The sequence below is a fragment of the Magnolia sinica genome, chromosome 13 (genome assembly GCF_029962835.1).
Source record: "Magnolia sinica isolate HGM2019 chromosome 13, MsV1, whole genome shotgun sequence".
NCBI classification, from domain to species: Eukaryota; Viridiplantae; Streptophyta; class Magnoliopsida; order Magnoliales; family Magnoliaceae; genus Magnolia; species Magnolia sinica.
The window spans coordinates 34,590,869-34,617,963 of record NC_080585.1 but is presented as its reverse complement, the minus strand read 5'-3'; the positions used below and the strand labels follow the sequence as shown (position 1 = coordinate 34,617,963).

Below are 27,095 nucleotides of genomic sequence, written 5' to 3'. Positions count from 1 at the left end.
AGTTCCAATCAACCAAATAATTCAGGATACTTTATAGGATCCATTAAAATATCTAGTAGAATCTCGATCATTAATGAATTACCATATAATATATTGCATATTGAAGAATATCATGATTATCCCAAGTTAGAGAATGTTGGAATCATTGGTCATTTTCAAGCATTTCACGGTCAATTCCCTTCACTTCACGGTCATTTTCACGCATTTCACGGTCATTTCGCTTCACTTCACGGTCATTTCCATGCATTTCATGGTCATTCCCAACCATTCCGTGTTGATTCACAGTCATTTCCAAGCATTTCATGGTCAATTTCCTTCACTTCACGGTCATTTCCACGCAATTCACAATCAATTCACTTCACTTCATGGTCATTTCCATACATTTCATGGTCAATTCGCTTCACTTCACGGTCATTACCATGCATTTCACGGTCAATTCCGGCAATTCCGTTTCATTTCACGGTCATTTCCCTCCACTTCATGGTCATTTCCATGCATTTCACGGTCAATTCCTGCGATTTTGTTTCATTTCACGATCAATTCCCTTCATTTCATGATCATTTTCATGCATTTTTTTTCTAAACAAACAAGCTAAAATATAGGATAACTACTCCATTATAAGTCGTATTTTGTATCAAGCAATTTATTTGGGAGTGGGAAATCCGACATATCTTGTTAGCTTAAGGGGAGGCATTGGAATTTCCTTTGCCTTCAACACAAATGATCTACACTCAATTATAATTAATTTATAAGGAACTTATATCTTAATCAGGTTTGTGTTGGGTCAGGCAACCCGAGACCTCAACTCGAGCCCAACTCAAGTTTTATCGGGTTGGTGTTTGTATGGCCCAACCCCAAGACCAAACTCGATACATCCTTCCCAAGCCCAACCCAATGTCGGGTCGGTCACAGGTTGGTCGGGTTGAGCCCGCCCAACTTTCAACCCTAAAATCATATATGGTACGTCAAGTAACTAATTTTGGTTTAGAAGATATTCTTGTTATATGAATAAAGAAACAAATGAAAAAAAGAGATAATTTTTTTTATATGCTTATATATACATATTTATATAAATATGTGTTAGAGAAAAATGTAGGTAGAATAAAATTCTCCATGCAAAAAAATAAAAATATAAAAAATAAAAAATAAAAACTAAAAAAGGATAAGGATACGGTTATAGTTACGGTTATAATCCGTAGCCATAGATCGGGGGTGGAATCACGAAATCCGCGATTGATCGCCAATCGGGACAGCGACTTGCGGTGGAATCGCGGGAGCCGCGATTGATCGCAGAGCTACAATTATCGAAAAAGCAAGGGCTACAGATATGGCTACGATTATAATCCGTAGCTATAGAAAACCGTAGCTATAGGTTCCTTTTTTTTATTTTTTTATTTTTATTTTTGTTGTTGTAATCCCTACCGCCTTTTGTGGGTCCCATCATGAGGTCTTTGTTATATCCAAACCGTTCATCTATTTGGCAAGCTCATATTATGCTTGATACATAAAATAAGACAAATCTAACTATCAAGTGGACTACACTGTAAAAGGCACTGAGGAATTGAATGTCTACCATTGAAACCCTTTTAGGCGTTACAGAAGTTTTGGATCATTATGAAATTTTTTTTTCCTCATCATCCAGGCCTTTGTGACCTTATGAATAGATTGGATGGAAAATAAATGTTATGGTGGGCCCTACAAAATTTTTAACGGTGAAAATCAGTTTTCCCGTTGCTCTTTGTGGTGTGGTCCAGTTGATCTTTGGATATGATTTTCTTTTTTTGGATAATGCTCCGAAATGATCTCGAAATATGGATGAACGTTGTGGATATAATAAATACATAGCTGTGGGGCCATGTAACTTTGATCTCTTTTGAGCCGTCCGTACAACTCTCGGTTGGAGGAGCGTCAGCGCTCGTCTTCGAAAGGAAGGGAGGGGTATTTTCGTCCTCAAAGTCGCTGTCCGCACCTGCTAGTCTAAGTTAGTAACTTAAGTCTGTATTCCTTCATAGAACCCGTTGGATAAAAGGTATTGTCTCCAGTGGTCATTTTCTCTATAAATAAGTCTTACTTAAGCATGAGTGGCCCGATATATCTCCAGGTGTTTTGAACGAGAAATAAGCCGGGAGTTGATTTCAACCACGACTACTGGATTTATTCTTGTCATACCAGACAGGTGTTAGCTGACAAGTGAGGCTAGCACGACATTAGCCTAGCTAGACAATAGGACCTTCTCGACCCAGTCAAGCTATTAGGCGGATAATTTTCTACAGCAGCTAAAACACCCAAGCTCTATTTAGTCTACCGTGTTTTCCGAATAAATCAACTCTGTCCATCAGGTGGGAAATCTTATTTTAACTTGACAAACAAAGCATCATTCAGATATTTTTTTAACAAAAACTCTCCTACATATGGTGCCCCTAAAACCTCTAAGTTCATGCATTGTGCCCTGGGGGTTTTTGATCAGTCTGAGTTTTGTATCTTCACTTCATCGAAACGTGTTACATCAGATCGATGCGTTTGGTGAAATATACAGGTCATGGTGCATGTTGTGGATCTGGCTAATGTTTTTTTTTTTTTTTCTTTTTTTCTTTTTTTAATAAATCATATCCTAAAACTTTGCATACACAACATGGTGGACCCACAGAGCTTTGATGTTTTGGCTCTGAGTTAAATAGGTCTTGTAGAGGATTCTGGTCCATTAGTTGCTAACCTACAGTACACGTGGCTGTACTGTCAGTTGATCCTGACCATCCAAGAACTGGGCCTTCTACAGATGGTTGACCGATCCTGACCATCCACGAACTGGGCCCCCTATATATAGCAGGTGGTAGAAAAGCCGCCCATATTGAATAACTCTGGTATTAGATCAGTACAGTTGTCGCTTTTGAATCTGGACCTTTGACCCTTTTAGAAAGCTGCTGCAGCAGGAATGGCGTGTCCGGTGTGTTTTATCTACCGACTACCATGGACCACTCGTATTAGGCCCTTAAATGCACTGTCGAGATCGGGACAGGCGGAGGCTCCTAGGGCAACAGAAGGGGCCACTGTGATGTATAAACTTTATCCACACCGTTCATCCATTTTTACATATCATTTTAGATTTCTGAACAAAAAATAAGATAAATCTAAGGCTCAAGTGGACCACACCATAGGAAGTAGCGGTACTAAGGACGCCTACCATTGAAACCTTCTTAGGGTCCACTGTTTCGATTATTTTCCATCCAACCTGTTGATATGGTCATATACAGTTGGATGAAGCGAAAAAACAAATATGATCTTGATCCAGAACTTCTTTGATCCCTAAGAAATTTTCAATGGTAGGAATTTAATTCCCACCGTGTGGTCTATTTGGACACTGGAAATTCGTTAATTTTGATTTCGTAAACTAAAATGATATGTAAAAATGGATGAACGGTGTGGATAAAGTTTATACATCACAGTGGTCCCTCAGTTACCCTCGGAGCCTCCGCCTGTCCCGAGCTCGGAACAGGCCCCCCAGATTCAGCAATAATACAAACGCACGGGCTGCGGCGACTGGTTAGAGTCGACCTCTTCGATATCTTTCTTCTCTTTCGATTTTTTCCGTGTTTTAAAAAAAGACGTGTATATGGGAGCGGATAAGGTTATTCAGGTGAGAACTCGGCCTAACCAAATACGGTGCGGCACGTACGGTGGGGCCCACCTTGATGTATGTATTATATATCCACTCCGTCCATCCGTTTTTACAGAGAATTTTAGTACATTAAACAAAAAATATTGAAGTAGATCCAATTATCATGTGGACTATACCATAGGAAACAGTTGTGATTGAACACCCTACCATTAAGAACTTCTTAGCGCATACCTTAATGTTTGTTAGTGTTTATTTTCCATCCAATCTGTTGATAAGATCACATATGCCTAGATGAAGAGATAAAAATAAATATAAGTTTGATCCAAAACTTGTTTGACCCATTAACGATCAATCACCACTAATTTCGATGGTATGGTTCATCTGCTAATTGGATCTATTTCTCTAGTCGAAAATGATCTGTTAAAATGTATGGACGGCGTGGATACATAATAAATATATCAAGTTAGGCTCCACAGTAAGGGCCGAACCGTACTAGGTGCGTCCGGGGTCTTACCCAATCCGCTCTCGATACTTAAGCCCTTTCGAGTACAGTTTCGCCGCGTCTTTTTTTGACGTGGTTTTCTACTCCAACGCCTACCGGCCGCTACACACGTGCATCTACACGCGGACAGAGCGGGTGTATATATTCAATCTTTCTATCAGGTGGGCCACACCGTTTAGATTATCCAGCGATATTCAGCCTTTCTATCAGGTGGGGCACACCGTTTAGATCATCCAGAGAAAAACATTAATCCACTATACTTTCAGGTAAGCCACGCATGTAAGGAAATAAGGAACGGTCCCAAATAAAATAAAATAAAAACATGCAAGTTCTGTTGGATGGTCATTGTTTGCCTGCCCGATAGCTGATGCTTTGTCCAGATAATCTACATGGTGATCTCACCTGATGGACGGTTGTGATGTCTTGAAAACATTCCAGGTTGGCAAGTGAATCCGCGCGTAGAGCTGTGTGTGGAGTCCTCGCTTTTGACAAGCAGATCTATAGCTCAACTGGCAGACCGAGTGGAGATACATCGTTTCAACACTTGCGGTCTTGGCATCGATCCCTAGCGGGGGTAGTTAACATGGATTGTGTGTACTTACATGGGTGTGTATCAACAAGCTGACCCTTAAATCAAATAAAATAAAATAAAAAGACCTCGCTTTTGACTATGGTCGATAAAGAAACAAAAATGATGACGGAGGTGCTGACGGTGATTATGATAATAGTTCCCATTAAAAAAAAAACAGTAAAAAAAAAAAACGATGATCTAAAAACTTTAATACTCAGATAGGCGATGACGGTTGATACGCGAGCCCCGGAAAATAGTGCAAGTGGCAGCATCCAACTCAAGCTAAACCGTCCAAATCGTAAGCGCCAATCTAGATGTATCATAAATGAACAGTTACGTGGATTTGATTGCCTAAACGGACGAATGTTGGACAATTAATTGAATGGATAAGATGAAAAATAATCGATGTCCCTTTTCAACAAGAAAATGTCAACAAATCAAAGTTTGGGATAAGTTGAATTATGGTTTTTTTTTTTTCAAACAAGAACCAACCACACACACGTGTGTGTGTGTATATATATATATCATTTCAAAATACTGTACAGATTGATTTAAGAAATGCAACTGAAAGAGCAGGAGAAATGCAACTGAATGAGCAGGAGTACAAAGGCGGGTTAGGCTGGACGAATGTTCTCTAGCCCGGTTTTATCTAAGAAGATCAGACCAAGAATTTTAGGCGGGAGAGCCATAACCTCATGAAAAGCAAGTTTTCCTTCAATCAAGTTGATTTTGAGTGATGACCTGTTCATGATAAGTACCACAATTTGTATGATGTAACATGAGCTAATATATACTATGTGTACAGTCACTACAATTACTGAGTGAATGTGCAGCAACCATCACCCTCTGCTAGAGTAACAAATAATCACCCTTAATAGCAACACCAATACCATAATAATAATAATAATAATATATAATAAAAGCCTTAGTTTTATCATTATAAATAAATAAACTAATGTGTACATGTTTTGAGACTTTTAGCCACTAAGATTCGGGTTTACAGGCGCTTAGAGTGCTGTAGTCGGTTGGGGAATGTGCTAGTAAGGCAGGCGCTTAGAGTGCTATAGTCTGTTGGCTCTCCGCTTCCCACGTCGGGCTGATTCTGCAGTTAAGAGTCATGGTTATCTGCTTGTTGGGCCAGCTACCTGTGGCTTGCTTTCAATGGCTGATTGTCGGGTTTGTCGATCGGAAGAGCCAGCTGTGGGCAAGGTTGATTGCCTGGATTTTTATTTTTTATTTTTTGTTTAGCATGGTAGTTGGCCCTCTGTAGAGTTGTTTTGGGCCCTCCACCCTATTTTGGGCCCTCCAAAAAAAGACCACGTTCACATGTCCTGTTAGCACCTTTATTTTTTGTTTTAGCTTTTTATTTTTTTAATTTTTTTTTTACCATATGATAGGTGACGCCTGAATTTTTTTGTGGAGCCCACCCGAATTACTAGGCTGTAAAGTCTCTTTTGTCATTATATTCCAAGTGGGGATCTCCACCTGTTTGTTTAAAATAAAATTAAAAATAAATAAATAAATAAATAAAATTGGGTCTACGCAATATTGGTTGGCGGAGAGAGACTTTCAAAACCATAATTGCCTATTTGTGTAAACCCTTCTTTTTTCTTTTTTTCTTTTTTTCCTACAGAAGACGATGCATATTCCAGCATAAACCCCATTTCTCCTTTATTGGTGCCTCAGCATTCAGTATATAAGAATCCATACTTAGCTCTCTGATCACTCGAAACCGTTGGCCAGTGTCCAATCTCTTAGACCAAAGAAATCCATAGCCATGAAGGTGCGTAGGCAAAGCTCGAGGCTTGTAAAGCCATGTTACGAAGGCAATCCTCCACCGACTACTGGGCACATTCGTCTCAGTGTCTTCGATACTGTAACATTTAACACCCATATTGCTGTTGTCTACGTGTTCAAGCCTCCAATGACACCTAATGCAGTGGTTGAGCAAGGTCTTCGTACGGTGCTGGCAGAGTATAGAGAATGGGCGGGAAGGTTGTTGAAATATATATTTTTTTTCTTTTTTCTTTTTAATAATTATTTTTGTTACTTAATTCATGATCAGCTCATGATTTGGAAATTATGTTTTTGAGTTCAAGCATTTTAGGTTTTATATGTTTACCATGCGATTTTTGTGTGTTAGTAGTTCGAATGGACCTAAAAATACTGCATGGCAATTGCATGTTCCATAAGTCCACCTGCAATATAAGAGAAACAATAGTAGGAAAATCACTATCTTCATTTTTTTTTCCCTTCTACTATCCGTCACTGATTTGTTTCCAATACAGGTTGAGTAGAGATGACGAAGGCCACCGTGTCATTTTCCTCAATGATGAGGGTGTAAGGTTCATTGAGGCAACGGTTGATTGCACTCTTGAAGAGGTCATGCCGTTTAAGCTATCTTCGACATTGTTGAGCCTTCATCCAAGCCTAAATGGAGTGGAAGAGTTGGTGCAAGTTCAGCTCACAAGGTTCACTTGTGGGTCTTTGGTGTTGGGGTTCACGGCCCAACACCTTGTGGCTGATGGACAATCGACAAGCAATTTCTTGATCGCATGGGGCCGCGCGGCTCGAGGCTTAAAGATGGACCCACTTCCATTGCATGATCGTGCTATCTTCACTCCTCGAGATCCACCCGTGTTTGAATTCGAGCATAGAGGGGTGGAATTCATGACCACAAGACTCAATGACAAGCTTCAGCTTCCCATCTTTGAACCTTTGTTAGAAGGTGGCAAGGACGAGAATGTTATCGTGCATAAGGCTCACTTTACGCGGGAGTTTCTGTCCAATCTCAAGGTGAAAGCTACTTCAGCACACGACAAGCCATACAGCACCTTCGAGAGCTTGCTTGCTCACCTGTGGAGAACGATAACAAAGGCCCGTGGGTTGAATGATTATGAAATGACTGAGGTGAGGATTTCAGTGAATGGACGGTCGAGATTGATCCCCCATGTGTCCAATGAGTACTTTGGGAATCTGGTGCTATGGGCGTTCCCACGAGCTGGGGTGAGAGAGCTCTTGCGAGAGCCATTGCACCATGCTGCCAAGCTCATACATGATTCGGTCACAAAGGTTAATGACAGCTATTTCAAGTCGTTCATCGACTTTGCAAGCTCGAAAGAGGAGGAGACGAAAGATCTTGTGCCCACAGCCAACATGAGCAAGTCAGTTCTGTGTCCCAACATAGAGGTTGATAGTTGGCTGAGGTTTCCATTCTATGAACTTGATTTTGGAGGGGGAAGTCCTTTCCTTTTCATGCCTTCTTACTTCCCTGTGGAGGGAATGCTGTTTCTCCTCCCTTCCTTTATGGGAGATGGGAGCATAGATGCCATTGTGCCCTTGTTTAAGCACAACTTGGACAGCTTCAAGAAATCTTGCTACTCTCTGGACTAGAAGATTATGGCCATGCGTTCTCTCTCTCTCTCTCTCTCTCTCTCTCTCTCTCTCTCTCTCAAATTACTATTTACTTATTTTGCTTAACTGGAGATGTATCATACGATGCGACAGTTATTTTGGTATGGATAATGCTTGCTACTTATATACTAGAAGATGGTCATGAACTCTCTCTCTCTCTCTCTCTCTCTCTCTCTCTCATATATATATATAGGAAAAGGTACTATACGCTCAAACCGTATTATACCCTCCATAAGGTCGAGTGCTCGGGGAGATTTTATAGGAAACCGAAGAAACACGGCGTGGATTAGATACTAAAATAGTTAGAAACGTTATTGAAGTGATGTCACCAAGTTTCGTGGGCCACACCATGATGTATGTTTTATATCCACACCTTCCATCTATTTGGAGAGATCATTTTAGGGCAATATGCAAAGAATGAGTTAAATCCAAAACTCCAGTGGACCCAACATAGAAAATAGTGGGGATAGTGAGGCCCACCATTGAAAACTTCTAAAGGCCGTGAAAGTTTTAGATCAAGCTGATATTTGTGTTTTCTCTTATTTCATGTCTTTTTTAACTTTTGAACAGGTTGGATTTCAAATAAACATTATGGTCGGCCTTGGGATAGTTTTAATGGTAGGAATCACTCTCCCCACTATTTTCTGTGGTGGGTCCACTACAGATTTCTATCTGCCTAATTCTTTGACTCATGCCCTGAAATGATATTTCAAAATGGATGGACGGTGTGGATACAACACATACATCATAGTGGGGCTCACAGAACTTGGTGACGTAGCTTCAATAGCCAACTCGCTACTTAACTGTGCATACATGTACTTCCAAATTAAAAGGGGAAGCAGATTGCTGGTTTACCTCACCCCAGTTGTATAGCTGCTGTATCGACGTTAGCAAGTTTTTTTAGTCTAATCATGAGGTATGTGTTATATATATATCCAAACCGTCCATCCATTTGGTGAGCTCGTTTTAAGGATTTGAACGAAAAATAAGACAAATCTAACTATCAATTGAACCACACAGCAAAAAGCAGTGTGAGATTGAACGTCTATCATTGAAACCCTTTTTGGGTCACAGAAGTTTTGGATCAGTATGATTTTATTTTATTTTTCCCACTTCATTCAGGTCTTTTTGACCTTATGAACAGATTGGATAGAAAATAAACATTATGGTAGGCCCTACAAATTTTTCAACGGTGAAAATCATTATCTCCGCTGCTATTTATGGTGTGGTCTAGATAACCTTTGGATATGATTCATTTTTTGAATAATGCTCTAAAATAATCTCTAAAAATAGATGAACCATGTAGATATAATAAATACATCAGTAGGCCCATGTAACTTTGATTTCCTTTAAACCGTTCGTACAACTCGGAGCTGGAGGAGTGTCATTGCTCGTCTCGCACGACACATACCTACAATAGCTATATGGCTGGTGTGAGGTACACTAGCCAATCCCAATCCGCTTTCATTACAGCGCGAATTGCATCCTACCACCTCCCAGACGGTAATCCGTCTGGGCGGGGCTCTGCGGGGCCCAACATGATGCAAATGTTTTATATCCACGCCGTTCAACGATTTTCCCAGATCATTTTAATATATGAGCTAAAAAATGAGGTAGGTCCAAGGCTTAAGTGGACCACAAGGTGGGGATTGAACGTCCACCATTAAAAACTTCTTACGAGCTGGAGAAGTTTCGGATCAAGCTTATATTTGTGTTTTCACTTCATCCATGTCTACATGACCTTATGAATAGGTTGGATGGTAAAAATTCAATAAAAACTTATTTTTCCCTACATAACCATTTAAGTGCACCCTAGGAGTTTGTAACGGTAGAAATTCAATAACAAATGTTTTCCCATGGTGTGGTCCATCTGAAATTCAAATATAACTTATTTTTGGTGTAAATCCCTTAAATTATATTTCAAAATGGATGGACGGCATGGATAGAAAATATACATCATGGTGGGGTCCACATAGCACCAGATTTGTTTCTCCAGTCTCCGTATAAAATCTCTCGTTGTTTAAAATATTTACCATCCGACTAATAATGTGCTGCCAGCACTCGACCTTATGAAAGGTATAATGCGGTCGAGCGTACTCCCGTGTTAATATCACACACGCACCAAATTGCGGACTCAACCATGCATAGAGCAAAACTAAAAATTTGCATTAGTAAGACTAATTATCAAACATCTCATTTTCCCCTTCGGATTTGGACTACAAATTTTTTCTTTTAAGATTTTTTCCATACGCAACCTCTGTTTTGGTCTGTGGACTGAGAAACTGTTGCTTTTAAAGTATTTATCTAAAACTGCCCCTTGTTTTCAGGGCCGATTAGGTGTTACCATTTCCATGGGGCCCAGCTTAACGATGTGTTGTATATCCACGCCATCCATTAGTTTTCCAGCCTATTATACATGGTCCTGAAAATTAAGGAGATCCAAATCTCGGGTGGACCACACCATAGTAAACAGTGGTGATTGATCATCTACTATTAAAAACTTATTAGAGCCCATATTAATGCCCACCATAATGTTTCCTTTCCCTCTAACCCATTGATAAGGTCAATCAGAGCTGGATGAAGAGAAATATAAATACCAGCTTGATCCAAAACTTTTGAGGCCCATAAAAATCTTTTTATGGTGATTTATCCCTGTTTCCAATGGACTGGTCCACCCGAGATTTGAATCTGCTTAATTTTTTCATCATGTCTTAAAATGATATGGTAAAATGGATGGACGAATGGACATACAAAAAATTTATCAAGGTATGCCCCACAATGTAAGGGTAACACGGAATGTCTTAAAATGATATGGTAAAATGGATGGACGAATGGACAGACAAAAAATTTATCAAGGTATGCCCCACAATGTAAGGGTAACACGGAAGCTTTGGAGAAACCTATTTTGCTACCTTTGAAAACTACCCATCATTCAAAAACCTTTTCCCAGCTGCTTCAAAGACGCCTGGGGCATTTTGGCGAGGCTTTTGACGAATCTAATGATAGACCCGGACTCGGTGGTGACCCGTCCACCACTGAGCCTGTTACTGGTCAGCTTTCCATGGCCCTACAGTGATGTGTGTGTTTTATCCATGCCGTCCATTCATGTTGTGAGCTCATTTCAGGCTATGAGCCCAAAAATGAGCAGATACAAAGTTCAAGTGGACTACACCAAAAGAAGCAGTGGGGATAGTGATAGCCACCGTGGAAACTTTCCTAAATCAACTATGTTTATTTGCCATCCAACATATTTATAAAACCATATAAATCTAGATAAACGGAAAACATAACAATCAGCTTGATCCAAAGCTTGTATGGCCCACGGGAAGTTTTCGATGGTAGGCATTCAATCTCTACTATTTCCAATGGTGTAGTTTGTTGTTTTTTTCTTATTTTTTTTCTTTTTTATTTCGGCAAATATAAGATTTCATATAAAAAAAGCTGTACATCGTGAAGGGCCTTCAAGCGTCCATTGGAACAAAAGAAAAGAGGGGTGCCTATCAAAACCTAGGCGGCCGCCAAAATAAAAACGAAAAGCAGAAAGGAGAAAAAAACAAACTCTAGCTTCACATGGAAAGATATGATGGAACTTAAACCAACTTTGTCTAAGAAGATAAGCCCGTCTACATGGGAGGTAGATTCCTCAAAGGCAATGGTGTAATTCACTTAAGCTATGGAACAGCCTAATTTTTGGGATGAAGTTTTAAAATGATCGGCAAAATAGATAGATGGATAGATAACACCCAGATCCATAGCTCAACTGGGTGAGTGGAGATACGTCGTCCCAACACTTGAGGTCTTGGTGTCGATCCCTAGCAGGGGTGGCTAACATGGAGTGTGTGTGGTGACATGGGTGTGTACTAACCAGAAAAAAAAGAAAAAAAAAAAGATGGATGGATAAAATGAGCTTCGACTAGTTACTGACCAGTACCTTGCTTGGTACTATAAGGGTTACTATAGAGTCGAGTCCGGCTAACACAATTTATAGATGGCTCCTGCAGCTCAAAAAAAAATCAAACGGTGGCCTTTAAGGGTACACTTGCCTTTCGCTATCATGATAAAACGACTTGGCCAAACTTGTGGACGGATTGGATTTCTGTGAAAGATACGGTGGGCCCCACCATCAATGTAACCATCTCCAATTTAATATGACAGTGCTAGATATGTAAAGGCCTAAGTTGTGATGCAGCCGTTAATCTTGGTGGGTCCCACTTTCACGAGGCTTGTGATAAATCTGAACCATTCATCATTTTTCACATCTCATTTTATGGCGTGGGTCCAAGATCAAGGGTGATCCAATGCACACATAAGTTCAATGGAAGTAAAAAGTTGAACGGTCATGACCTGCAGCGGTCCACTGTTTCTTGGAATGCGACCTGCTTGGCTTTTAATTCGGCTTATCTATCCTTTCCCAGGCTTGTCACAAAACTTCTGGAAAGATGTTGACCCGGATCATCACAATTATTTCCAATCTAATCTTAAATGAGCTCTGACTTTGTAAGCTTAAAGGTCGTGGGAGACGAGACAGGTATTGATAGCAATTAGTTGCAGCTCCGTAACAACCATGGTGCTGACGGAACTGTAGGACCCTTTGTAATATACTAATGGACGCGGATTTCCTGCGAAAGCCTTTCGCAGGAAGTTCCTGCGCAAGGATTCTGGATGGGGCCCATTGTGATGTTTGTTAGAAATCCAACCCGTCCATCCGTTTTTTGAGATCATTTTAGGACATGAGACCTAAAATGATTAGGATCCAAAACTCAAGTGGGCCATACCAGATGAAACAGTGGGGAAAGGAATTCCTACCGTTGAAACCTTCCCAGGATCCACCTTGATGTTTATATTCCATCCAAACCGTTTATAAGGTCATTTTCACTGAGATGAAGTGAAAAAGTTAAGAAATTAAACCGATACAAAACTTTTGTAGCCATATAAATGTTTCAACGGTGGTCACTAAATCCCCACTATTTCCTCTCGTGTGGCTCACTTGAGTTTTTGATCATCCCCATTTTTGGTCGCATGTCCTGAAATGAACTCGAAAAACGGATGGATGGAGTTGCTTTCTCACAAACATCGTAGTGGGCCCCACACAGAATCTTGCGCAGGAACTTCCTGCGAAAGGCTTTCGCAGGAAATCCGCGTCCTATACTAATTGCTCCGGTCGTAACAACCATGGTGCTGACGGAACTGTAGGACCCTTTGTAATATATATATATATATCTCGTATATCTACGCCGTCCATCAGGGTTGTTAGATCATTAAGGACTTTAGCTTAGAAATAAAGCAATCAAAATCTTAGGTGAACCATACCATTGAAAATAATAGTGATTTGACAATTAAAAGTATTTCACAGGCCACAAAAGTTTTGGATCAATCTGATATTTTTTTTACCCTTTAACCAGGTCCTTGTGACCTCGACCTTGTTGGGTGAAGCTGATTCCGCACATAATCCGCTGGCCCGTTGTCACACAAGGATTGAATTCTAGGGAGGCCCATTTAAGGCTTGTGAAAACACATCACACAAGCATGTTAGGTGGGTGAGCAGATTTGGTGAGATGTGGGCACACCTTGGTGTGACGGTGGGTGAGCAGGTTTGGTGAGATAATTGCTGGCCGCGGGGATACTGATTGTCAGGACATTTAAGGCAGCGGAGAGTGTTGCCTGAAGATGTCTAGGCCGCGAGCAGATAAGGCGTACCTTTTGCCAAGACATTTAAAGCAGTTGAGAGTGTTGTGGAAGATTTCTTAAATTTTTATTTATTATATATATATATATATATATATATATATATATATATATATATATATTTATATAGCCCTGGACTAGTTGAGGGATTGGCTCAACTAGTCAAAGGCCGCTTCGACTAATCAAAGCCCACTCAGCTCGAAGTCTAGTGACTATATATTTTGGATGTCCGAAAAGTTAGATCAGTTGAAAGACAATTTCGACCAATTGAAGGGGTCCTTCAGCCAGTTGAAGCCCTGACTCGACTAATTAAGGTTATGCAGATTGCGCGCGGACTGCTTAAATTTGCGGTGATTTCCGGACTTTTCCAAAGTCAATGCATAAGTGGAGTTTCTTAAACTATAAATAGGGGTCCCTACGACCATTTCAAGGTATTCAAAAGTTCCTTAAAGGTATTCCAAGGGTATCTAAAAGGGTTCTAAGGTTATCAAAGGGTGTAGCAAGGGTGAGATTCGAAGTTGTTTGAATCGAGCAAGTCCTCTCTCTTTGTAATTTTTATTTTCATAGTGGATTTCTGTCACTTTGTGACGTAGTTTTTTTTTCCCCAAAGGGTTTTCCACGTTAAATCTTTGTGTTCTCTTCTAATTGCTTGGTGCTCTTAGATTGATATCCTAGATCCATATCCGTGTAATTCCGCAGCACAAATTCCCAACAAGTGGTATCAAAGTGATCATTGAGGCACAAATCTGAATCTACAAGATTAGTAATAATGGGAAATGACAAGTTTGATATTGAGAAGTACTTAAGCAAAAATAATTTTGAGTTATGGAAGGTTAAGATGATTAGCCTATTAACCAAGCAAGGCGAGATTAAGGCTTTTGAGGAGCGAAAATCTACTATGAAAGATGAAGAATGGAAAAACCTTGATAATAATGCTTTAGTCTCTATCCGTTTATGTCTCACGGATGAGGTTCTCTATAATGTTTTGAGGGAGAAAACTGTGACTAGTTTATGAGCGAAGTTAAAGAACATCTATGCAAAAAAGTCTTCTGAAAATCGCTTACACTTGAAACTACATTGTTATACTTTCAAAATGGCAGAGGGTGGAGATCTAGAAGCCCACATCAACAACTTTAATAAATCGTCGTGTAAATTGCTGGATATGAAGGAAGCGGTCAAAGATGAGGAACGGGCATGTATATTGTTGAATTCTCTTCTTGCATCATATGAGTCATTCGGGGACATAATGTGCACCACAAATAAAACCTAAGTGTCGACACCGTTATCTCAGTCCTTCAAGGGAAAGCTATGAGAAATTTAAACAGCGATATGGGGGCATCTTCTGATGCAATAATTACGAGGGGCAGAGATTCTGTGTGAGATACAAGATCTTCAAGACCTAGATCCAAATCCAAGGGCAATGGCAAATGAAAATTAAAGTGTTGGAACCGTCGGATGTCTAAACATATGAAGAAGGATTGTAGAAATCATAAAGCGAAGAAAGAAAATTCAACGGCTTCTTCCAAAGAATCCAATGTGGTCACATCTGATGAAGAAACAAATGGTAGTGATGTTATGTCTGTTTTTAAGATTGGTCACTTACATGACAATTATAAAGACGAGTAGATACTTAACACATGGACATCATATCACATGACCCCTCCTCGGAGTTGGTTCGCCAGTTACAAGGAATGCAATGGTAGACAAGTTTTTATGGGCAATGACAGTACCTATAATGTTGTGGCTATTGGTACAGTGAGCATCAAGATGTTCGATGGGATTAGAGGTGGGCATCGAGCTGAGTCGAGTCGAGGTGGGCCAAGCTCGGCTCGGCTTGTTCATGTTGTACTCTAATTCGAGCTCGAGCTTGAGCTCGGCCTCGAGCTCAACATTAAAGCTTGGCTTGATTGCCAAAGCTGTCGAGTCGAGTTTGAGTGCTAGTGGTTCGAGTCGAGTCGAGTTTACCTCGAGTCGAGCTCAAGCTTGTTGGGTGAGAGAGTAATGGATTCTGTTCTTGATCCTTCTCCATTAATGAAAAATTCAAAAATCTTAAAAGAATCAAAGCAAAACCTGATGAAAAAACTAAATAAAACTTCGAATTGGATGAGAAAACTTGTAAGAATCGATCTGTTCTTAATCTTCTTCCACTAGCAGAAATCCAAGTATTAAAAAAGAAAAAGAGCAGAACACAAATCAGAAATCCAAGTAAAGAGCTCTAGCCAATCAGATCATTGGATTTCCTTGAAGCTCTAACAAATCTAAGAAGAGCCCACCTCAGATTTCTTGGGTTTCTTGCCCAAGAAGTAGATCTTGAGATATTGAAATCATACTATTATGGAGCTGAAATGAAAAGAAGAAATAAAAAAATTTCACCAGATGGGTTATAAGAAAAGTAAGGTAGAGACTCTCTCTCTTGAAAATAATATATTGTTAATCGAGCCGAGTCGAGCTCGAGTTCGAGTTGAGTTGAAATGCCCCATGGCCGAACTCGGCTCGAACTCAACTCGAGCTATAAAAAATTAGCTTGACTCGGCCTGAGTCGGCCATTCAAGTCGAGTTAATTTGAGCTAACTCGAGCCGAGTCGAGCGAGTTATTCGAGCTAGCTCGACTCGTGAACATCCCTAGATGGGATGGAGCGTACCTTGACTGATGTCAGGCACGTTTCTGATATGAAGAAAAGTCTAATTTCTCTTGGTGCACTCAAGGCTATAGGGTGTAAGTTCACTGGTATTGATGGTGTCCTTAAAGTTTTAAAAGGGACACTCGTGGTTATGAGAGCGTAAAGGTATGGAAATCTTTACAGGTTGATTAGGAGCACTTCAGCAGGTGGAGCGGCAACAACTATTGCAGACTCCATGTCTCTACATATGTGGCATGCTCGTTTGGGCCACATGAGCGAGCGGGGCATGAAAGTACTTTCTGATCGATGTTTGATTCTAGCCTTTAAAATTTCTGATTTAGATATATGTAAGCATTATATATATAGTAAACAATCTATATTGTCTTTTAAATCTGGAAAACATGTATGTAAGGGATGCTTGATTATGTGCAATCTGACGTATGGGGACCATCACTAGAAGTTTCCATTGGGGGGTGTCATGGTTTGTTTCATTCGTTAATGACTATTCTAGGAAAGTTTGAGTTTACTTCATGAAACATAAATCCGAAGTTTTCACCATATTTAAACAATGGAGGGCAATAGTGGAAAAATAGTTGGGGCGAAAAATAAAAGTTTTAAAAACTGACAATGATAGAAAATTTACTTTCACTGAGTTTAATAATTATTGCAAGGATGAAGGGATCATCAGGTACAACAAAGTGTGCGACACGCCTGAGAAAAATGATGTGGCTGAGCGAATGAATTGGACTCTCCTGGAGAGGGCCAGATGGATGTTAAGTAATGTTGCGTTGGGCAAGGACTTATGGACAGAGGCCGTTAAGATGACTTATTATTTGGTGAACCGGTCTCCTTCAATGACAATTGAATGTAAAATCACAGAGGAAGTATAGAATGGTCAGAAAATCGACTACTCAGATCTACGCATATTTGGTTGTGAGGCTTACTCTCATGTACTGTCAGTTGAGAGAGATAAGCTAGATCATAGAGTGAAAAAGTACATCTTTGTTGGCTATGGCCTGGTTATTCGATAAGGTCACGTACATGGTCATCACTAGCCGTGATGTCAGATACGATAAAAGTTCAAATTCCGCAAGAATGATCAGGGGGATAAAAAGGAACCTGAAAGGTTAATCGTAGACGTCCAGATTGACACAGATGATACTCAGGTAAGAAGTTTAAGTTTTGTGCAACTTCTTTGGGCTTGGCAATGGCGTAAAAGAAGGACGAAGTGTGCACGAGAAGTGTTGATTGAAGCTATAATGCGATATAGAGATAAGAGAAGAGGTCAAGAAGCTACACGATTGAAGATTGAAGACAGGGTAGAGATTCTTGTCAGAAGATGTCTTAAATCTTTTATTTTTTTCTTTCTCCGCGCTGCTCGACCAGTCGAGGGACTAGCTCGACTAGTCGAAGGTCCCTTCGACTGGTCGAAGCCTGCTCAACTCGAAATCCTGTGACTATGTATTTTGGATGTCCGAGATGCTCAACCAGTCGAGGGACAAGCATGACCAGTCGAAGCCTTAGCTCGACTAGTCGAGGTTACGCAGATTGCGCGCGGACTGCGTAAATTTGAGGCTGTTTCTAGACTTTTCCAAAGTCGGTGCGTAAGTGGAGTTTTCTAAACTATAAATAGGGGTCCCTAGGGCCATTCTAAGGTATTCTAAGGCTTCCTGTATTCCAAGGGTTTGTAAAAGGGTTCTAGGATTATCAAAGGGTGTAGCAAGTGTAAGATTCGAGGTTGTTCGAATCAGGTAAGTCCTCTCTCTTTATAATCTTTATTTTCATAGTGGATTTTTGTCACTTTGTGCCGTGGTTTTTTTCCTGAAAGGGTTTTCCCCGTTAAATCTTTGTGTTCTCTTGTGATTGCTTGGTGCTCTTGGATTGCTATCCTAGATCCATATCTGTATGATTCCACAACACAAATTCCTAATAGAGAGTCTCTTTTTAGGTGGGGATCTTCTAAGAGCTTTCACAACCTCTCTAATTTGTCTCATCCCAAAATCCCACAACCCGAGGAGGCTCTCGGATTACCAGCAGATTAGTTTGTGTAATTGCATCTACAAAATATTTGCAAAGATCATATCTGCTAGGCTCAATTCCCTCCTGTTAAAGTTGATTTCTGCAGAGTAAGTAGCCTTTATCAAAGGTTGTAGTATCACTGAAAGTATTGTGCTAGCCCAGGAATCCATCAAAGAGATCAGCAGGAAAGTGCATGGCGGTAACCTAGTGATCAAGTTAGACATGGAAATAGCGTTTGACAGGGTTGAATGGAAGTTCCTGAAATTGGTTTTGGCATCATTTGGTTTTAGTGGCAGCTAGATTAATTTAGTGGAGAAATGTCGGGGCAACAGCTGGTTTTCCATTTTGATCAATAGAGTGATAGCTAGCTTCTTCAAAACTTCAAGACGGTTGCGCCAGGGCAACCCTATCTTCCCTAGTCTGTTCATCCTCGCGGCTGACGCGCTAAGTAGAGGTATCCATCAGCTGATGGATAGTGGTCACTGCAAGCCATTCAAGCTTTGTAAGGGATGCAACAAGATATCTCACCTCCTTTATGCTGACGATACGATCCTTTTCCTTAATGGTGGGGCTGGAGCCCTGCGTGCATCGAATAGTTTCTGATTTCCTACCAAGAGGCTTCTGGCAGAAGATAAACCAGCTTAAGAGTTCCTTTTTTCTTCTCTGATAAGATTTCCCCTGTCGGAGCCAGGGCCATTGAGGGTTCTTTCGATATTACACAGTCCAGGGCCTACCCAGTTTATCTGGGAGTTCCCCTCATAGTTGGTAGGGCCAAGTGTATGGTCTTTCGGCCTCTATTAGAGAAAGTTGAGTCAAGCATTGCTAGTTGGAAAGCTAGGTGCCTCTCCCAGGCCAGTAGAGCGGTCCTTGTGCATCGCGTGTTGGGGAGCATTCCCATTCACTCTATGGCTACCACTCAAGTGCCTTTGTCGGTTCTTGGAGACCTGGACAAGAGGTTTGAGAATTTCTTTTCAGGGTGGGCCGATGGTACGCGGAAGGTCCACTGGAGGAATTGGAAGGATCTCTCCAGACCAAAAGATGACGGTGGGCTATATTTCAGGAAATTGAAGGATGTGATGAAGGTCTTGTGTCTTAAGATGGCTTGGGCTACTGTAGACACCCCACTTAGGCTAGCAACTTGATAAGGGATGGATGATCCTTAGGAACTGAAACTAAACCTCACCCCCTACCCAAAACCGCAGCCATTTCCCAAACCTGCTCCAAACCCTAGCCGATCTTAAGCCATCACACAAGCCAAAGTATGCCCAAACCTTCACCCATAATCAATCTATTTTTTGAGCCGCTTTCAGTCATAATCGAGCCAATTTCGAGCCATTTTGAGCTAAATATCCAAAAAGGGGCTTTGGGCCACTCTCCGAGCTTGAAATAAACCCACCAGTCAAACTGTGAGAGTAACTGTACCCGGGCGGTAATTTGACTACTGTGTGTGATAATCGGATTACCGCCCTGCCTCGACAAATGTGCCTTCTGAGCACAAAGTTGTTCCTCCCTCCTAAAGTCAACTTTCCCATACTATTAACTCCAAAACTTATCTTATTTACCATCCTACCAAACTCAAGAGCCTATAAGGGAATGTCATGTGGCATTAGCCTTCTATCAACCAATCACAAGCCACCACATCATCCTTCACCCTCCAAGGTCTTAAAAATTACCAAAAGACCAACCTAAAAGGCTATAAATATCATTCACTTCTCTTTATTTCTAACCAACAATCAACTACCAATCCACCAAGAGAGAAAGAAAGCACGTGAGTGAGAGTGAGAGAGTGCTTGAGTTCTCAAGCTCCCATCTTTTCAGCCCCCTCTAGCCTCCTCTAGCCATCCCTTACCCTTACAATCCTACTTGGGTCAATCATTCTCAATCACGGTGCATCCAAACATTCAAGCCATTTTAAGTGCAAGCCAAACATCACGCAATCATTATTAACATTTATACTTCATCAATCACATCATTACTTCCCTTCTTAACCCCCTTACTTCTCTAGGTTTCTATTGAATATATGATCTATGACTTGCCGAACACCAGTTCCTATCACATCAGAAACTGATAATAGCCTAGTCCTCTTTTAATAATATTATAACATCATCACACCTGTTTAAAAACTCCTTTAGACATTCTCTGGATGTATGCTCTGCAACTTGCTAGAATTCCGGACCTTGCCATATTAGAAATCCGAGTCTGCCTAGTCTATTTTTAGTACTTCATATCCTACCATTTTATCTCCTAAGATTAGCTTACCACACGAAGTAGAGATTGTATATCTATGTAGGCAGAGAGGGTGCCTGACACCTTCCCTCTTTGTAACCGAGGTCACTTACTTAGAATCTCAGGTTGTAAATCAGGAGTCAACTTAAGGCAAGAAAGTCCTCGGATTTTCTGGCTTTACATATTCTGTAAGTTCTAGTCGACTGCGGGATTTTGAGTTAAGTGGCTAGTGACGACTCTAAGTCTATTTGCATCATCAATCCAAATCATTCCTATCACCCCCACTACAAACATAAATCTATGTGGGCGCCAGTTTTTAGCGTTCAAAGAATGGTGATTCCACTGGGAAATTCCTAGTTGATGCAAGCTAAGACCCAACTTGAAAAAGTCTGGTAATCCAATCTTAGGGGATATTTTACATATAAACATTTGCATTTATACCTTACATAAAAAATAATAATAATAAAAAAGAGAGATGAGCATCGATCTTTGACTTGTGCCCATTCGAGGCTTTCGTTCACCCCATGCTTACCTGATTTAGAGTTGTTATAGCAAACCAAGAAGAAGAAACCATTACACCTAAAAGGCACCCCCGGATGTCCTGAACTCATGATTGGTAGTACTGCAACCACCTCATCTATGGATGAAATGGCCCAAAATCTCAAGGCTTTGCAAGACCTTCTTGCCCAATGTATTCAAAGAGAGGCTGTCCAAACTATACAAGTGTCATCGCCTAGTGCCCTAGTCATTTCAACTTTCCATCATCCTCCCCAAAATGGGAGTCACCTTCAAGGCCAATTTTTTGCAGCCGATAATCCTTTCCAACAGCCTCTCATTGATGAGAGCCGCTGTCAAAATCAACCTACTGCAACCAGGAAACCCAACCAATTCCAGCATCCTCTTCCTAGTAGAAGATCTAGTCAATTCCAAGGGGCAAAACCTCTCTCATATGGTTCCTCTGAAATCGAAGAGCTTCGAGAGTAATTACAAATATGTAGAGGAAGCTATGGAAGCAGTAAGGGGTAGATATCCCATCCACCAAGTTTAGGGATCTTTATCCCTTCCCTGATGCAAAGGTACCTCAAGACTTCAAAGTACCAAAATTCAACAAATATGATGGTACAGGGTGTCCTATAGACCACTTAAGAACATTTTGTGGAGAGCTTAATACTGTGGTATGTAATAACAGAGCGTTAATCCATTTGTTTCAAAAATCTTTAAAAGGCGATGCATTAGATTGGTACACATCATTAGACTACCATTGAATTAAGACTTGGGAACAATTTTCCCAAGCTTTGATTGATTTTTTCGTGTACAATCTTAATGTAGCGCCAAAAAGGACGGATCTTACTGCCCTAAGGCAAAGGAATGATGAGTCATTATCAACTTACGTTGGATAGTGTGTAACGCCCTGGTTTCTAAAACTCGAGTACGAGACTCGTGCCAGAAACTCGAGAGTTAATAAATCAGAGGACTAGTGAAAATATCAAATCAGAGTGCAATAGCATAAGTAAGCATGGATAATATCATATAAATCTGAATATTTCACCCACTCAGCTGGGGGCCATAGTTACAAAATTTATAAGTTCTCAAGTACCAAACAGATGTAAAGAAAATACTACATCTACTGGTTGAGTCTAAAATATTCAGCCGCTTCCTGCTATGGCTCGTCATCATAATACCCTTCCTCAGGTTCCGTTGTTGCGCCCTTAAGGCCAGCGCCACCATCCTCTCCATCTATACTTACATGCTCTGTACGGTTGGATATTTGATGAATGAGTGGCTAGTTCAGTGTGAATTCCCCTCAAGATTACACACCGTTGCCTTAACAAACATAGTTTAAAGGAAAACAATAAAACATTTCAAAACAAATAGGATGCAATCTTATTAAGGTGCATGGATCTATGAATGCACACCGACCTGAGGATGCTCATCCAGATAGACTTGGGCTCGTCACTCATGCAAAAGACTGGTCACCAATGTAGCATATCTCGTATAGCATGGTGTCAAGTCGTCGTACATATCTCGTACGTAGGTCACTAGTGTAGCATAACTCCTACAACATAATGACCAAGGGCCAATAGTCGATGGTCTAGGAGCTAGCGAAACAATACCTCACTAACCTAAGGGCACGCGCCACAGTATCCGGAATTAGCCACCCGCCATCGCCAATATGTTATGAATGCATGATTAAACAAATCATTATTATTTCAATTACAATCAGCCGGTTTCAGTAACTTAATGGTCACTACGGGGGGCTCGTCACCCAGCGTAGGCCGACAACTCGGGCATAGTGTCTCATGACCACCATCCCCAGCTCATGAGGTTTTCCACCTTAGGATGCTCAATGGGATCCCTCCACAAGTGGTCAATCCAAATAACTCCAAGTCGATGGTCCCATTTCTCACAACATCTGTACGGTTACATCCCAAGTGTGGGCTCACATGCAATAGTGGAATTTTCTTCATGTGGATTGCTGTGAATTAAATTTTATGGGCGACTCACAACAATCTTTTAACATGTAAAGGCATATAAGGTTTAAATAATGATATTAGAATTTTTAGAGAGGCATCAGGAAAACCCATGGTATGAACTATTAAGTATTATAATGCTAAAGCATGGAAATCAAGATCGTTGCATATGGACAATATTTAGGATTTATCAACTAATGTGTGAGCCTAGCATGTAACCCTTTTTTCATGTGGATGTGGTTTATCAGTCATAGATCAAGGTAGGTTTACTAATAACATTTTAACACAAATAATCAGAACCTACTAGCGGTTACGTTTTAGATAGAAACTATGTTTGAACTAACTTAGAGATGGAAAGCCTAAGAGGAAAAGTCATCACCTTCCGGGTTGGATTCCCTTACGTAGTTCCGCCCTTTTAGCGATCAATCCATGATCCAACGTCACTTGATTAAATTCTTAGGGTCATTTCCAACAAGAGGTCAATAACTGATTTTTAACGGATGATTTTGACAACGCCTAGTTACCTAGGCCTGCTTCAACCTCCTCTTACTTATAGTGAAGATGAGGCCCACTTCCATACCACAATTAGGTGGGCTATTCGGGCCTAATCCAGCGTATGAAGTTTGGCCCAAATCCATGCAAAAATATGCCCAAACCAAGGCTGGGCTTAGTCTAGGCCCATTGTGCAGCCCAAACAATGTGGGCTAGCTTATGTGCGGCCCATAGCTGCGGCTGGCCCAGACACTAGTTGCCTACGGGTGGCCCAACAACTAGGGCCGACCTATGGGTTATGGACCCACTAAACTTCATCTCAATGTGGCCCACTAAGATAACTCTCAGTTGTGGCTCACTAGGCGCACCTGATGGAGCCCACTGTAACATGTGGTGAGGCCTAATGGGAATGCGATCCATTGTAATACAGGGTGAGGACCACTGAAATCTTTGTATGTGGTGCAACCCACCTAATTTGAATGCGGTGCGGCCCACCTGATTGAATGTGGTGCGGCCCACCTGATTCTCAGCGTGTGGCTCACCCTTTTCAAATGTGGTGCGACCCACATGTTTTCACAGGGTGCAGCCCACCTGACTTCACTTCAAATTTTACAGCCCATTTGGAAGGCCATTGCAGTCTAGGTTGGAGGCCCAGCTGACAGAGCACCTTCAGCTCAAATCAAGGCCCAATAAAGGCCTGGTTTCATTCCAGTTTTGGCCCAACTGGGGACCTGATCTCAGTCCCTACCATGGCTCATTTATAGGCAAATTTCAACACATCTCCAGGCCCAGACAAAGGCTTGCTTTCTGCCACATTTTCAGCTTAGCTGAGGGCTGCTTTTCCCTTCAGATTCATGGCCCAGTTGGGAGGCCATCTCAGCTTAGGTTGAAGGTGGTTTCAGGCTAGCTTCAAGGTCCGTTTAGAAGGCATTCTCGGCCCGACCGAGAGCCATTTGAAGGACGTTTTTCAGTCCTACTACAAGGCCCAGCTGAAAGTCATTTTTGAGCCCAGTTGTAAGGCTGCACTTGGCCCCTTGCACGGCCCAAAACCCAGCTCTTCTTCTATACAGTTCTAAGGCCGAACTTGGCCCACATCATGAGCTAACTCCAGCCCACTTTGTGGACCGGTTGAAGGCTGATTGCAGCTCCGATCAAGGCCCAGTCGGAGCCTATTTTCATCTCTCTTCCATGGCCCACCAAGGGCCTATTTGCAGCTTGGATTTAGTCCAACCTCGGCCTAGATTTTTGGCCTGAATGATGGCCTAATTCCGACCCTTTTTCATGGCCTGATGAAGCTTGGTTTTAGCTTAGACTGGAGCTTTTAAGAAGATGGAGGGGAAAGAGTTACCTGACTCGGTCGAGCTTGACTCAAACTCGAAATGGGATGCACGCACCAAACCTCACTGGCTGTGGAGCTGCAGGCCTGTACTGATCTAACTCGGTCTAATTTTGTACAGGCTGAGTTAGTGTAGTGCGCACTGAGTCCACTCGGCCGAACTCACTCCCTCTCTTTCACTCCTTTCTCTCTCTCTCTCTCTCCCTCTCTCTTTCCTTTCTCTCTCCCTCCCCTTTGCAACAACTGTGATTGAAAAACGGCCATGCATGGGGCCCATCCATACCTGGGGATGGATTGGTGATGCCCTAGCCCACCAGAAAGCAAGTTTTTAGCCTTGATGAGGCCCATCTTGTGATCACACGCGGATGGGTTAACGAGGAAGATGACCTGACCGTTAATGGAAGATCACTACCCAGGGTATTTCGGTGTGATTTGGTCCATTTGAATGGACCAGATGGAGCCTTTGATCAGTTTGGGGCCTACTTTTTGGACCACAAACATGAGTTTCGGTTCATCTCACAAGAAAATCTGATTCTGATCACTTTCTCATGAGATGAGATGTTCTTCCCTCTCATCTCATACTACCTCACAGGGAGGGACGCAGATTTCCTGCGCAAGGATGGTGGGTGGCGCCCACCGACATGTTTTTGATAAATCCAATCCGTCCATCCATTTTTCAAGATCATTTAAGGACTTGAGATGAAAAATTAGGTGTATATAGAACTACAGTGGGACACACGAGAGGAAACAGTGATCATTCCGTGAGCACCATTGAAGCATTCTTATGCCCAAAAAATTATTGTATCAGTCTATTTTTTTAGTTTTTTCACTTCATCCCATTGACAATGACCTTATAAATGGTTTAGATAACATATAAACATCAAGATGGAGACTGGGAAGATTTCAACGGTAGAAATTTCTTTCCCTAATTTTCCCTCTCGTGTGATCCACTTGAGTTTTTTATCCGCCTCATTTTTTGTCACACACCTAAAATGAGATCTCAAAACGGATGGACGGAATGGATTTCTCACATACATTGTAGTGGACCCTACCCAGATCCTTGCGCAGGAACTTCTTGCGAAAGGTTTTCGCAGGAAATTCGCATCCCACAGGGAGGTGCTGAGATCGCTACACAAGGCCCTAGGGAACGGGCAGAGGCATGTCAACGTCCCCTTTCCCGAAAGGGAAAGACTCCCTTTTTGCTTTTTTGGTTTGCCCGACCATTTTTTGTAGTGAGGGAACACTCTCTTACATGGGCGAGTGGACGGCGGTGACCCCTTGGACAAAGAGATGTTGGCTTGCATGTCAGGCCCCCTGATGGCCCCTCATTCGAGGATCCAAGCCATACGTGAACTATTGAACGACCCTATCCCAAAATCATCGTTCCTTTGCATGGGATTGAAAGCTTATAGGGTTATGATCAGACAGGTCCCATGAGCTTGATGAACAGTCCAGATCAGTCGAATAGCGCCTAGGGTGGGCCACTTTGGAGGTCATCGATTGTCTGTTTTTAAAAAGGGTGTTGGCGGGAGGAATCCCATTTCTTTTTGGTATTGGATCGGTCAAAGTCGGTTTGACCGACTTGGTGCATCCAGTGCACATCATGCGTAAGTTCACAAGGCGCACTCGCACACTATTGTGGGGTCCACTGCGATGGTTCTTTTAAATCTACTCCATCCAATCATCTTGGGGGCCCCACTTAGGGGTTCTGGCCCAGTTTGGGGTGGGGTTAAGGCCCAGGTAGGCCATATCACACGTCCCAGGCTCTATTTAGCCTAATTTACACTGATCCGATGGTTGGATCGGTTTAATACTAAATTTCAATGGCTAATTATAGATTTAAGATGAAGTGGGTGCTTGGTTGGCTATCCACTAGCCTTTGAAGATTGATCATTAGAGTATCATTACAATTAGTTAATTTAGAAACTATTCTGACTTAAGGTGCTTGATCAAGGTTACCTTCTTGACTGAGGTAGGGTGCAATTCAGCTCCTAAGGCCTCTGATGGGTGGCTTAACGATGGCTGGAAGCCCCATCCTGCACACGTTGAGTATAAGTTATTTGGTTAGTTGACTCTAGGTTTTTCATTGATGTTGGTTTAAATGGTAACACCCGTGTACCAGAGGTGTGGGGTGTTACACAG

At 41.6% G+C, this 27,095-nt stretch overlaps 1 protein-coding gene and 1 long non-coding RNA gene across 2 annotated transcripts in view; one reads left to right on the top strand and one right to left on the bottom strand.

The window, feature by feature from the left end:
- Nucleotides 1–6,318: 6,318 nt before the first annotated feature.
- Nucleotides 6,319–8,095, top strand: LOC131223539 (agmatine coumaroyltransferase-2-like). The gene is made up of 2 exons (XM_058218982.1): nucleotides 6,319–6,684; nucleotides 6,978–8,095. The coding sequence occupies exons 1-2, from the start codon at nucleotides 6,467–6,469 to the stop codon at nucleotides 8,080–8,082; spliced, it is 1,323 nt and encodes a 440-aa protein (XP_058074965.1). The 5' UTR covers nucleotides 6,319–6,466; the 3' UTR covers nucleotides 8,083–8,095.
- Nucleotides 8,096–8,099: 4 nt separating this feature from the next.
- The window catches only part of LOC131223542 (uncharacterized), a 58,740-nt gene continuing 39,744 nt past the window's right edge, over nucleotides 8,100–27,095 (bottom strand). The window contains exon 2 of the long non-coding RNA XR_009160522.1: nucleotides 8,100–8,279. This is a non-coding gene — a long non-coding RNA (uncharacterized LOC131223542). The remainder of the gene's footprint in view (nucleotides 8,280–27,095) is intronic.